We start from the raw sequence: 11,808 nt of genomic DNA, 5'->3' as shown, positions 1-11,808 counted from the left end.
ATTGGTGCCCTGGCCCACACGTTCCCTGTGCCTGTCACAGCCGCGGGTTTAGGATGGCCAGCAGCCGGGACGTGTCCCAAGGAGGCCGTGCCAGCTTCCGTGGAAGGCCCTGTGCCCTTGCCAGCGCGGCTGCCTCGGCAGCCCTGGGGGCTCCTTCTGCTGCCCTGAGCCCGCAGAGCAGGGCAGCGTTTGCTGATGGGCTGAGCCCTTCCTAAAGATCCTGTCGGGCTGCCTTAGACACTTGGGGCCAGGGATTCCTTCCAACCGGGGCCACTTTGGGTGGGCTGGGGGCGGCCCCAGGGCAGGTGGCAGTGTGTGCAAGGGCCCTTTGTGACACGCTGCAGCACTGGCATGGAACGGGACAGGGTGTCCTTTGTGACACGTGGTGACATAGGAGCTGGGGGTGACAAGAACACTCCACAGCGCTCGGAGCAGGCGACGGGACAGGACGGGACAGAGCGGTGCTGTGAGGAGCCCCTGCACAGCGCACTCGTTCGTGTCCCACCCGGAGCTTTTTCCAGACGCTGTTCCTGCAGCTGGCCTTGCGGCCAGACTGTGGCATTTGGTGACTCGGATCTTTTCCAAGACATCTATCCCTGTGGCCTGTGCACTCCAGGCCAGACCGTGGGATTTGGTGACCTGAATCGTTGTTGAGGAGTCTCCTGTGATTTTGGCAGGAGTCCTCAAGACCAAAGTGCAGGACTTGCTGTCCTGCTGCCTTCCTGAGGCTTCTCTCTTGCAGGTGCTTTCAACAACTGCAAGACTTGTTGACTTGGCAATATCCCGAGGAACCTCTATTTAAGGTGCCCTCTAGGCCAGACTCTGACATGGCAGGCAGATTCCTTGGCTTGTTCATAGTGCTCAGGGGGAAAAAAAACAAAGGCCCTGGAGCTGCCCCAGCAGAACAGCCTGAAGAGCCGGAGCAGATCCAGACACTGCAGGATGGTGAGTGTCAGAGCTGGGCCACAGGGCTGATGGCTGCAGCCAGTGTGGGCCCATCCCATCCCATCCCATCCCCTGGGGACATGCCCATGGACAGGACGGAAGAGGGCCCAGGCAGATACCCCGCAGTGGCCGTGCTCCATCCCCCTGGGGCATCGCGGGGCTGTCCCTGCCTGGGGAGCGCAGGGCTGGGCTGTGTTCTCCGGCCTCTCCCGCAGCCCCTCAGCTCTGGCTGTGCTCGCTCTTTGCCAGATGCAGCCGTGGAGCACACACAAGAGCAGCAATCCAGCCGCGGCCGCTTCCACAGAACCCTGAAGGTACCTGCAGCCATCCCATCCATGCGCTGGGCCTGCTGTCCCTGCTCAGCCGAGCACTACGCTTGGAGAATGCCATGGAGTATCTCTGGCTTCCCTGTCCTGCAGATGTTCCGGAAGTTTCTGCGAGTTCAGCGCAGAGAGACCGGGACCAGTGCAGCTGAGGGCCCAGCTGAGCCTGACTCGGGGCTGACCGAGTTCCAGGCAGAGCCTGATGTCAGCCTGGATTCAGCTGAGCACTCACAAGACTCTGACACCATAATGAAAGAGGACATAGCAAACGGAGACAAGGCAGTGACTGAGGACGTGGCCATGACAAATGCCAACACTGGAGAGACTGAAGCCACCGCAAATCCTGACACCACGCCCACTCCGACTCTGATTGAGGAATTGGTACCAGAGTATTTCAGGGACCCTTGTTTTTCTTCTCAGGAGCAGCTAAGCAGGCTGGGATCAGGCCTGGAGGCCTCCCAGGACTTTGTGCCCCCTCAAGCCGTGATCACTGGGGCCCCTCAGCCTTTGAGGCCAGCACATTGTGGCGGGAAGGGAAGCTGGGGAAGTTGCTCCCTTGAAGAGCGCTCCAAGTTTCCCCCAGGTGTCCTCCAGGTGCCAGCCATTGTAAGGAACATCCACCAGAGGCTGCTGTCCCATGACACTGTGGATGCCAGGCTGAAAATTGACATTGTGAGGCTGGCTGAAGAACATCCTGTTGATGTGGTGCTGACCCTCCTGCGCTGTGCCCCAACGTGTGACAGGTACAGGGCCCACGTGCCTTGAGAGCTCAGGGCTCACCAGCCTTTAGGGCCCGTGGCCCATCACAGCCTGTCCAATGGGCTCTGCCAGACAGGCAGAGAGCTCCAGGACCCTCGGGCCCCTCTCTTTGCCCAGCCTGCTGCCAATGCTCCCTCCCTGCCCCTCAGGGCACCGGGGCTCTGTCACCTGTGCCCCCACAGCTGCACAGGGCATGGTACTGTGACTGAGACACCCCTGACACAGAGCCCTGATCCCACAGAGCTGCTGCAATGATGTGGAGAGCCATTGCTTCGTCAAGACTAACAATGGAGAAAGTGCTGCCAACACTGGTCCGTGTAATGGAGGATTGGCCTCTGAGCAAAATGTGCACCTCCGATGGGGTCAATCAGGACGTTTTTGCCCTGGCTGTGAGTTTCTGGAACTGGTCTCTTCTCAGTCCCCGGCTGCCTCTCCAGCAGCTCTCCATCCTCTCCCTGCCTCAGTCACTGGGCTGAAACCTGGGCTAGGGCCAGGCTCAGGGGCCACCAGGCCCACTGCTCCCCCTGCATCTGCCCCTGGGCCCTGCCCCAAGGACACCTCGGCACTGAGCTCCGTTTTGGGCTGCTTCTCTTGCAGGCAACTCTGGTGATCTGGGTGATTGTCCAGGTGCCTCTGTACCATGAGACAAGGATTCATTCTTTCTACCCTCTGTTTACGGCTCTGCTCTTCCACGTTGTCATCACCACACAGCAGATGCCACCAGAGGAAGTTGAAAACTTCTGGAGAGCATGCCAGGAGGAAAATCGCCTTCCCTGCAGGCCCAACAGGTCCCAGTCCTCCTGTCCTTCCCATGCCCTTGTGGCCAGTGCCAGTGCTCCCAGTGTGACCTGGGCTTTGCTCTGCACACAGGTTTGCAGTGCAGGCCATGAAGGCTCTGCTCTACCGACTGCAGTGTGACCAGGAGGTGATGGATATGGAGCGTAAGTGTGGCTGGGACACGCTGCTGACTGCTCACACCCAGCACTATGCCGTGGGTCTGCTGGCCAGGTGAGACCCCCTTCTCCTCTACACTGCCCTCAGCATTTCTGCCCTGTGCCCGGGTGCCCCACACAGTCCCTGTGGTCAAGGGCCAGAGGGCCTTGACACCGAGGGACAGCCAAGGAGACTGGAAAAGGCTGGGAGACGAGGGTGCCCCAAAGGGGCCACCTCCCACAGCGCTCACATCCCCTCCAGGGATGCTGGGGAAAGACCAGACCTCCGTGAGTCAGTCCTGGCAGAGGTTTGGTCCCCCCACCTCAGGGTCTTGGTGCCTTTTTCCCCCTTCCAGGGAGATGCGCCATGTCTTGACCTCCATGTGTTCCCATGTCGCATACCGCCTTCTCCTTGTGCTCAGCTGTGAAAAGCCAAGGTGGGATCTGCCCTTCCTGGCATTCCTTGTGGAGGTGAGCCTGGTGGCCAGCACTGCCTCGCTGAGCTGCCTCCCAGCTCTCTGCCCTCTTATAGCCACAGCTGCCTGGGACGGTGCCCGTGCCCTGTGCTGCTGCCTGGGCCCAGCCCTGTGCGTTTCCGGGCTGCTGCTGGCCGGGTCCCCCATCACTGCCTGTGCCTCTCAGGTCCTCGAGTGCCTGGACTTGAGTAAATGTGCTCACACTGTCCTGAAGATCATGTCAAGTTGCCTGCACAGCAAGTGCAGGGAGAGGCGTCGCCTGGCGCTCAGAGGCCTCGAGGTGCTCAGCAAGGATCCCTTGATGGTGAGAAGGGGCAGCGGCTGAAGCTGCCCTGGGGAAGGCAGCCCCATGGGCTGGCAGGGCTTCAGCAGCTGAGGCAGCTGCTCCCAGCTCTCCTGCCTCACCTGCCCCACTGCTTTGGGTCAGGCCTTTGGCCCGTGGGCCCTGCAGCAGCAGGGTGGGGTCGCAGTGCCCGGGCGCTGTTGGCGGTGCAGCCGTCCATGGCCTCCCAGCTCAGCCTTGTGTTCCACACAGGCCAGACCTATACGCAGCGTGTCTCGAAGACTTCTGGAGCTGCTGGGTGATGCAGATGGACAAGTGGTCAGCATGTCCCTCTCTCTGTTGAAGAAGATGCTCCAGAAAAAACATCTCATGATATCCAGCACTTCTGCCCCAAAGCTAGCTGAGGCACTCCTGCCACTCTTTGACCGTGTAAGGCTCTGTGGCCCCAGCCATGGGCACTGGCCGCTGGCCAGAAATTTTGTGCTCTCTGGATATTCAGGCCTTTGCCCAGGAGTACTGCATATGTGATGCTTAGGCCTTTTTCTCCTTCTTTCCTCCAGGACAACAGCCATCTGCAGCTGCTCTCCATTTCCCTCTTCTGCAAGGTGATGGAATTGGTAGTGGAAGAGGGTAAAAAGCCCCTGAAGAGAATTGTGAGCCAGAGCCTGCTCCCACTCTTCTTGCACTGCCATGAGGAGAACCAGCGTGTGGCAGAGGTGAGGTTTTCTGTGATGCTGGTGGATCTCTGGCAGGGGGCTCAGCTGCCTCCTGCCCGGTGCCTGGTGGGCTGCAGCCTCCTCCAGGCCCTGGCACAGGGATGTGAGTCCGGTGCCCTGGGCTGTGGGGCCATCTCTGGCTCTCTGCTGCTCTCCAGGCCTCTATGAAAACGCTGTATTGTGCGGCTGGCTTCTTGGAGAAGACGGATCTCCAGAGGGTTCTGAAGACAGAGCAGCCATTGAAAATTGATGAGTGCCTGGTAAGGAGGGCCTGGAAGCCCCAAGCTCAGCCTGGAGAAGGCCCCTGAGCGCGGTGCTCAGTGTGCGGGGCTGGCAGATGTGCCCCTGCCCGCTGCTGCACCCAGAGGCGGCCGGGCTCTTCTCCAGGCTGCTGTGGGCCCGAGCCGGGTGCCCATGGAGCCCCGGCGCGGCGGGGCTGCGGGGCGGCCCCGCGGCTCCCCGGGCAGCAGCCGGCCCTCTGCCCCCTGCGGAGCCCGGCGCCAGCGGCTGCTGGCCGCGCCTCAGGGCTGTGCGGGCAGGGGAGGCCGGGGCTGGGCGCAGGGAGCGCCCGCCACAGGGGCTGAGCCCGCGCCAAGCCTTCCCTGCTGCCGCTCTCTGCAGCTGCTAGAGGACAGGAGACAAGCGAGCGAGCGCATGCAATGGGCCCTGCGGTTCCTGGATAGCCCACAGGAGTCCCTGCGAGAGGCGGCCTTCAGGATCATCGGTGAGCCACGAGGCCGGGCTCCCTCCCCGGCCCGCCGCAGCTCGGCCCCAGCCCCGCCCGCTGCCCCGGCAGCGCCATCCGGGCCCGGCGCCGTGGAGCCCCGCCTGGCCCGGGCGCTGCTGCCGCCCTCTGGCAGCCGTGCCCTTGGGCGGCAGCGTGCGGCAAGGGCCCGGGCTGAGCCCTGCCGGGCCAGCAGGGCGTGTGGCCGCAGCGCTGGCAGCGCCGCTGGCAGGGAGCTGTGCCGCTGCCGCCCTGACAGGCTCTGTGTTCACAGGGATGGCCGCGCGCTACCTGTCGAGGAAGAGGGAAGAGCTCCAGTTCCACAGTCAGGGTGAGTCAGGGCAGCGGGCTGGTAGCGGGGCTGCCAGGGAGAGCTGCAATGCCCGGGCAGGGAGCTGCCATCCCTGTCCCGGGTGCGGTGGGCTTCGCTCCTTGTGTGCATGAGGGATGGCGTGGCCAGAGCACACAGAGCGATTGCAGGGACACTGCTGGGGGGATTCATGGCCAGCGTCTTGTGGCTGATCCCGTGGGCCCCTCCTCTCTTCTGGCCGATAGAAGAGCTGAGTGGGACACCCTTGATGTATGTAGTGGTTTTGGTTTGCCAATTTAGGATTTCCTGGCCAATGTGCCAATTGCTGTGGTGGGTTCAGTGCTGGTTAATCAGCATTTCGCTCACTAGAATGTATTTACTCATTTCCCCTTTGGATAGGATTAAGAGAAAGCCAAAGCAGGCTCGAGCCTTTAAAAGGGTATGAAGAACAATTTATTAAGAGAAACTAAAAGAAAGAGTAATAAGAGTCAGAACAAAACCTTCAGAACACTTCTCCTCCCCCTACAACCTTTTCTTTCCCACTGACAATGTAAAGAGACCAAACCAAAATTTTGAGTCAGTTTACTACCTCTGCAATAGTCTTTTGTCTCTTTGCTTAAGGAGAGAAGTTCCTCTTATTAATGTTATGGAGACTTTTCCATAAGAAAACAGTTCTCTCGTGGCTCTCAATTTCCATGAATAGCAGCCACCCAGGGAAATGTGCAATGCTGAAATCACTCCCATTTTCCACAAGCTTTTCCCACAGCTGGGTTTATGTGGCATGTCAGCTTATGGGCAACTGTTTTAAAGATGAGCTGTTCAAAAGCAAAGTTCTTGTTCTCTAAAATCATCTTCATCTCTAGCAAGAGAGATCTTCTGTTCCTGGGGACACAGGATCTTCATCACTCTTCTCTCCGTCTCTGTTGAAACTTCTCAAAGAATCACGGCTACTTTAATATCTGCTGACTTTAGCATGGAGGTCTTTGCTCAATACCATTTGAACACTTTCATCTCCCCATACCTTCATGCGTTATAGGGAAAAAAGTATCATTCTCCTGTTTATGGAGGAGAATGATACTTTTTTCCCTATAACGGGAAGAATATATAATACAGGAGAATTACAAGAGAATTTTGGCCTAAAACTAAAGGCATCTCCTCATCTTTCCCATCTAGGACTTGACTTCTTCTTCACGGACGTCAGCCAGGCCTTGGCTGGGCCAGCAGTGTTACCTCTTTGTCGGCCAGAAGGGAAAAGAGAAAGTTCCCCGAGTTTCTTTTGTTTTTAAGATGTGTTTTTCACAGAGGCTTTTGTGTACAGCTTTCCAGATTATCAATTCCCAACGGCAGCCATTGATTGGTTTCCTAGCAGACACGGAGGAAGCTGCCAGCAGCTTCTCCCAAAACATGACGTCTGGGGTGCACAAAGCAGCACACCTTGGCAGGAGGGTCTCCTAGGATTCATGCAGATGTGGGTGCTGACTGTGGCTCTCTTCTTTGTTCCAGCCATTTCAGTCCCAAGGAAAGACACTAGTCTGTCCCACTGAAACCTGAATATTCACGCCCAGTTTGCCAGAAGAGCTGAAGAATTAGGTCCATCTTCAGGATGCGGTGAACCAGTGTCCCAAGAACAGCACCAGGAGACACTGAAAAGGACACCATCTCCCATTGCCACTGGAGCTCCAGGCACAGCTGATGATTGGTACAGCTGAGCCTGTGGGAAGCTCGCATGGCTTCTGGCCTTTCCCTGCCTGTAGATACCTCCCTCCCTCCAGCCCTCAGACACTGCCCATTCCCTCTTCCCCTCCCATATCACCCCTTGTTTTTGGATTTCATTAATAAACGGTTTGGCTTCTTCACTTTGCCTGCATCCCTGTGGAGCTGAAGCGCCGCAAATCCGGGGCCCTGGGACACACAGGCCCCTGCTGCCGTTCTCTTCCACGCCCTGCTTTGTGCACATGAACGAGGGCAGGTCAAGCTGGCACGGTCCCTGTGCTGAAGGTGCAGTTCCACAACCCTGTGCAGTTACAGATCTTGCTGAGCACACGAAAGGCCAGCAGTGGCACAAGGAGCCTGTGTGTCAGGAGTGAAGTCGTGTCTAAGGCCCTGCCACATTTGATCTGCTGTTGTGCACGTCAGCAAGATAATGAAGAACAGACAGTGAAGGAAACCTTATGGTTTAACTCGGGGGAATTTGACCCTTAGGAGACAATGGATTGGTCAATCGATGGGAAGTTAACCTGTGAAAGAGGAACAACACCCAATGGAGCTGTGTTTGGCATGGAGGTGGCATCACAAGCCATTGCAGCCTCTTCTCACGCGCTGACCAAGCATGAGATGACGTTATAACAGGAAAAACTCCGCTCCAGAGGAGGAGATGTCAGGCCTAGTTGTGGGGTGGAGGGATGAGAGGGACAACATGCATGTCCTTCTGATGGAGGGGATGCCCTGAATGTGGGTGGCCTGCCTGCCCCTCCCAATGAAGCACCATGCTCCATCTCCTGCTCCTGCTCAGCGGCTTTTCATCATTCCAGGGGTTGGTACATATTCTTTGCAAGAGCAGCTGATCAAACAAAACTGGATTTCCAATCACAAGTACAATTAAGTCTTTCTGCATGGGAATCCTCCAGAAACTGTAACACCCCTGATTTGGGAAGAGCCAATCTGAGGATGTTCTGAACCCAGCTGAGAGGGATTCCATGGCAGGCATCCATGGAGAGCACAGGGGCTGGGAATGCTGGAAGTTTTCAAGAATAGCATCCTGAAAGCACGGCAGTGCTCCATCCATGCACAGCAGGATCAGGAAGAGGGCAGAACCAGAGACTATCCAGGCTTAACAGGCAGCTTTGGGTGTGCCCAAGAGCAAATGAAGCAGCAGCACGGTGCCCCAGACTCGGACACGCGACCGTGCCGGTGCCCGGAGCGCTGGCAGGCAGTGCCGGGATCCCGGCTGTGGTTCTGGTCCCCACAAGTGAGGAATGGCAGCCCCAGGCTCAGCCCCAGGCAGAAAGCCAACCAGGTGAGAGCAGAGGGAGGGCACCCTCCCAGTCTCTCTTGGCCATGGTCGCAAAACAGTCCTTGCTGCTTCTTCCTCCGCCTGTGTTTGGGGTGTGCTGGTGGCAGAGGCAGCCAGCTTGTGCTCTGCGTTCCAAAGCCCGTTGGGAGCGGGCATGAAAAGCGCAGTGTGCACAGCAGAGAGTCCTGGAAGGTGCTGGCAAGAGCGTCCTGCGGGAACAGGGCTCTGGTCCCTGGCCGGGAACAGCCTGGTTTTGGTGCCGAGAGCGCAGGCAGGAGTTGAGGCAAGGGAAGAGGCAGTGGGCAGCTTGTGTTTGTAGAGGGCCTGGGGCTGCACATCTGAACCTGGAAACACATTTGGGGCAATGACAGCTAGAGCTGGAGTGCCTGTCCTGAAAGGACCTGAAGTCATTCAGCTTTGCCAGCGTTGCTGAATGGTGTGTTGGTGTTTCCCAGGAAAACTGAACATTTCGGGAAACGCCTTAGGAGGAATGGAACTTCCTTCTCAAGGAAAGTGCTCCCCAGGGAGCTCCCAGTAAGATAGGTGCAAGTGTTCCTCTTTGGTCTCTCTCTCCAGGCAGCGTGGAGTATCTGGGCTGATCTTGGTGTGTCCCTGGCCTCAGAAAAGGCCTGCAAGGTTTGCCTCCCAAGGTGACCTGCTCATTGGGCCTCCCTGTGCATCTTGCAGAGAACACGGTAGGCATTTCTGGCAGCTGGGCATCAGCAGGCCTTAAAATGGGGGCGTGTTGTGGAGCAAGCACAGCTGAGATCCCCAGAGAGGAGCCCAGTGCTCCTTGCTCCTCTCTGCTGACATGTGAGCCTTTGTCTGGGTTCGGGATGGCCCTGGCTGTGTGAGGGCTGCTACGTGGACACGAGACAGCCGGTCCTGTCCCGCTGGATCCCAGCAGTGCCTCGCAGCAGTCCTGCATCCACGTCAGGATGCTGGCCAAGAGAGGCCCTGGAAGATGAGGCACATGATTTTAAGCTTGTGCAGATATACACAGGGGATGGCCAATGGTGTTCCCTCAGGATACAGCAGTCCCGAGGGGTCTCCCTAATTCAAAGAAATCTGCAGACAAATGCACTGTCCACCAAAAGCCCTTTTCTTGAGCTGATGGGAGGGCAGGGGTCTGCACCCCACCAAAATGCTTCTCTGCCATGTATAAATTTCAGTGGGTTGATATAGGAATTGCATCAAAAATACCATCCATCTTTACCCTGCCGAGGTGATTGCATAGGCAGGGGGTTAGAAATACATTCTGTCAGATTCCTGTCCTTGAAGCTGATGTCCAGGCGCTGGCCAGAGCGGTCTCCATGCCCTAAAGCAGCACTTCTTCCTCATGGCTTCCCTGCACAGGGCTCATTGCCTACTTGCCCTTCCTTCTTCTGCTAGAATGTGTCTAAAGCTTTTTTCAAGTCCCTCTCCTGTCAAGTTAGGCCCGCCAGGTTTTTCTTATGCTAACTGGTGCTAAGTACTTCCCTGGGTCTGTGCTAAGTACTTGTTTGCTTATGTGAATTGCTTGTGCTTGTGTCAAACAAAGGCCTTGTTTCATCCTCCCCTTCTCTTTATCCTGATGCCAATTCTTTTGCAAGATTCCCTCCACAGTCCACAGGACATATGTACTGTTATGCTGCTCTTTTAATTTTCTACCACATCCATAGGTTCATGATGGTTTAGAGGAGGGTTCATTTTTTTAAAAATTAGAACGGGTTTGCTGAGGAAGCTAAAAATCTGAGGAGCTGTTGGTGATTGCAGATTTGTCCATCACAAGAAGACATCTGACTCATGATGTTCTCTATCTTTCTCTATTTTAGTGATGATTTTGGTAACTTCTTTGATAGCAATTTGAGTGTCCATAAGGCTCTGTGAGATGCATTTTTGACTTCTGCCACTAGCCATTCTATATTAGGCTGGTACAGCATTTGTTTTAGTACATCAATGTTCCTTCCAGTTTGGAATTTGGGTGCTTCATGATACACATCGTACACACTCTGCATAATCTCAAGAGAAGTTTTTGTGTGGTGCAGCTCAAGTCACATCCACTTTTGGTTGTGAATTACAAATAGAGAAGGTAGTACCATTAGCAGTTTCATTAAATGAATCTGTTGTCATTGTTGTGCAAGCAGATCTCACACAGGCCAAAATTGGAATGACACAGTATTTTGTTGCATTCTTAATGGTTAATGTAAAAGACTGCAGGGTTCTGTTCATTCTATGTGAAACTGACCAATTGCCACCAAGTGTGGAAGTCTTTTTCAAACTCCTTTGTGGTTTCATTTTTAGGCATGATTTAGTTAATTCTCATGGTAATTTCCCCCAGCTCTCCTTTTTTTAAGTTTTCCTGAGATTACAGACTGTAGCCACAGCTGAGCTGGTCTACATTGAAATGCTAAAGAAATGTTACCCTGTAGTTTCCCCATAAAGCCGACGACTGCTGGAAACAATCCTGCTGTGTATTGTTGGCCAGGGTGGTTAATAGGTTAGCTGCCAGACTGTGGGTTTGGGCAAGTGTTAGCAGGGCTGATCTGAGAGGAGTTTGTGTCTGTCCAATATAAGAACTCACAGTGCTTCATTTATTAAGACTTCTTGATCAATAGAATTTCATATTCCCAGTTCAGACCCAAACCATCCCCTTAAGCCTTTTTTAGACCTATGATTTGGTGTCTGGGAATGCATCCATGTCTCCCAGCCTTTTAGGCTTTGCTGTATGAATGGGTAGTATTGCTGTTTAATTTTGGATCTATTAGCCTGTATCTTTACATCCAGCTTTTTCAGAGAGTACCTTGGATTTAGAAGCAACAATTGTTCATTTATTTTTCTTACCACAGAGTGAAAGACTATATTATTTCACACATGGGTCCCGTGCTATGCCATTGTTTGCTCATGTAAAGTTGTTTGTTTTAATTTTAAATGCCTGTTGTGTGACCCGTTCTGTTTTGCTCCTTGTCGAGTACCCTAGGCATGGTAACTGGTTTCTTCAGATACATTGCCTGCCTTTAGGCAAGCGTTTCAGAAACCTTCAGAAACCTTACACTGGCCCCTGGTAGTATTACAAAGGACACTTACTTTACTAAATTTCCCAGTACAAATGGCTGAGTATTCTGAGTACCTCAGCCCACAAGAGGATGTAGTTGTGCTGTCAGGAGTCCATGCATATCTGGGTTGCCATCACACGGTCATGACATTGGGCATGATATACCCTAACAGGATGATTGTGCTTCCGGCTTCCCCTCCAACTTGATTGGTTATTATTTCTGATGGCCTGGAATAAGCCAAGAATGAAATTCAGTTCTCAAAAGCAGATCCTCTATGAGACCTGTTCCATGT

General features: G+C 54.9%; 1 protein-coding gene across 1 annotated transcript; it reads left to right on the top strand.

Moving 5' to 3' along the window:
* Positions 1 to 409: 409 nt before the first annotated feature.
* LOC135288468 (maestro heat-like repeat-containing protein family member 6) lies at positions 410 to 9,180 on the top strand. The gene is made up of 15 exons (XM_064401857.1): positions 410 to 945; positions 1,195 to 1,259; positions 1,365 to 2,011; positions 2,269 to 2,416; positions 2,625 to 2,815; positions 2,898 to 3,035; positions 3,316 to 3,430; positions 3,602 to 3,739; positions 3,971 to 4,147; positions 4,279 to 4,434; positions 4,593 to 4,694; positions 5,056 to 5,158; positions 5,433 to 5,489; positions 8,327 to 8,484; positions 9,169 to 9,180. The coding sequence occupies exons 1-15, from the start codon at positions 828 to 830 to the stop codon at positions 9,178 to 9,180; spliced, it is 2,325 nt and encodes a 774-aa protein (XP_064257927.1). The 5' UTR covers positions 410 to 827.
* Positions 9,181 to 11,808: the final 2,628 nt, after the last annotated feature.

Source organism: Passer domesticus, chromosome 33, assembly GCF_036417665.1.
Source record: "Passer domesticus isolate bPasDom1 chromosome 33, bPasDom1.hap1, whole genome shotgun sequence".
Lineage (NCBI taxonomy): Eukaryota > Metazoa > Chordata > Aves > Passeriformes > Passeridae > Passer > Passer domesticus.
The sequence above is the reverse complement of the archived record's forward strand: the minus strand, read 5'-3'. Positions and strand labels throughout refer to the sequence as shown.

Bases quoted from the DNA above. Each gene is read 5' to 3' on its own strand.
- LOC135288468 (XM_064401857.1), top strand. From the start codon at position 828: ATGGCAGGCAGATTCCTTGGCTTGTTCATAGTGCTCAGGGGGAAAAAA. The intron at 2,417-2,624 runs GTGAGTTTCTGG...CTTCTCTTGCAG, and splicing joins AGGACGTTTTTGCCCTGGCT to GCAACTCTGGTGATCTGGGT. The intron at 5,490-8,326 runs GTGAGTCAGGGC...GGTGTGCCCAAG, and splicing joins GCTCCAGTTCCACAGTCAGG to AGCAAATGAAGCAGCAGCAC.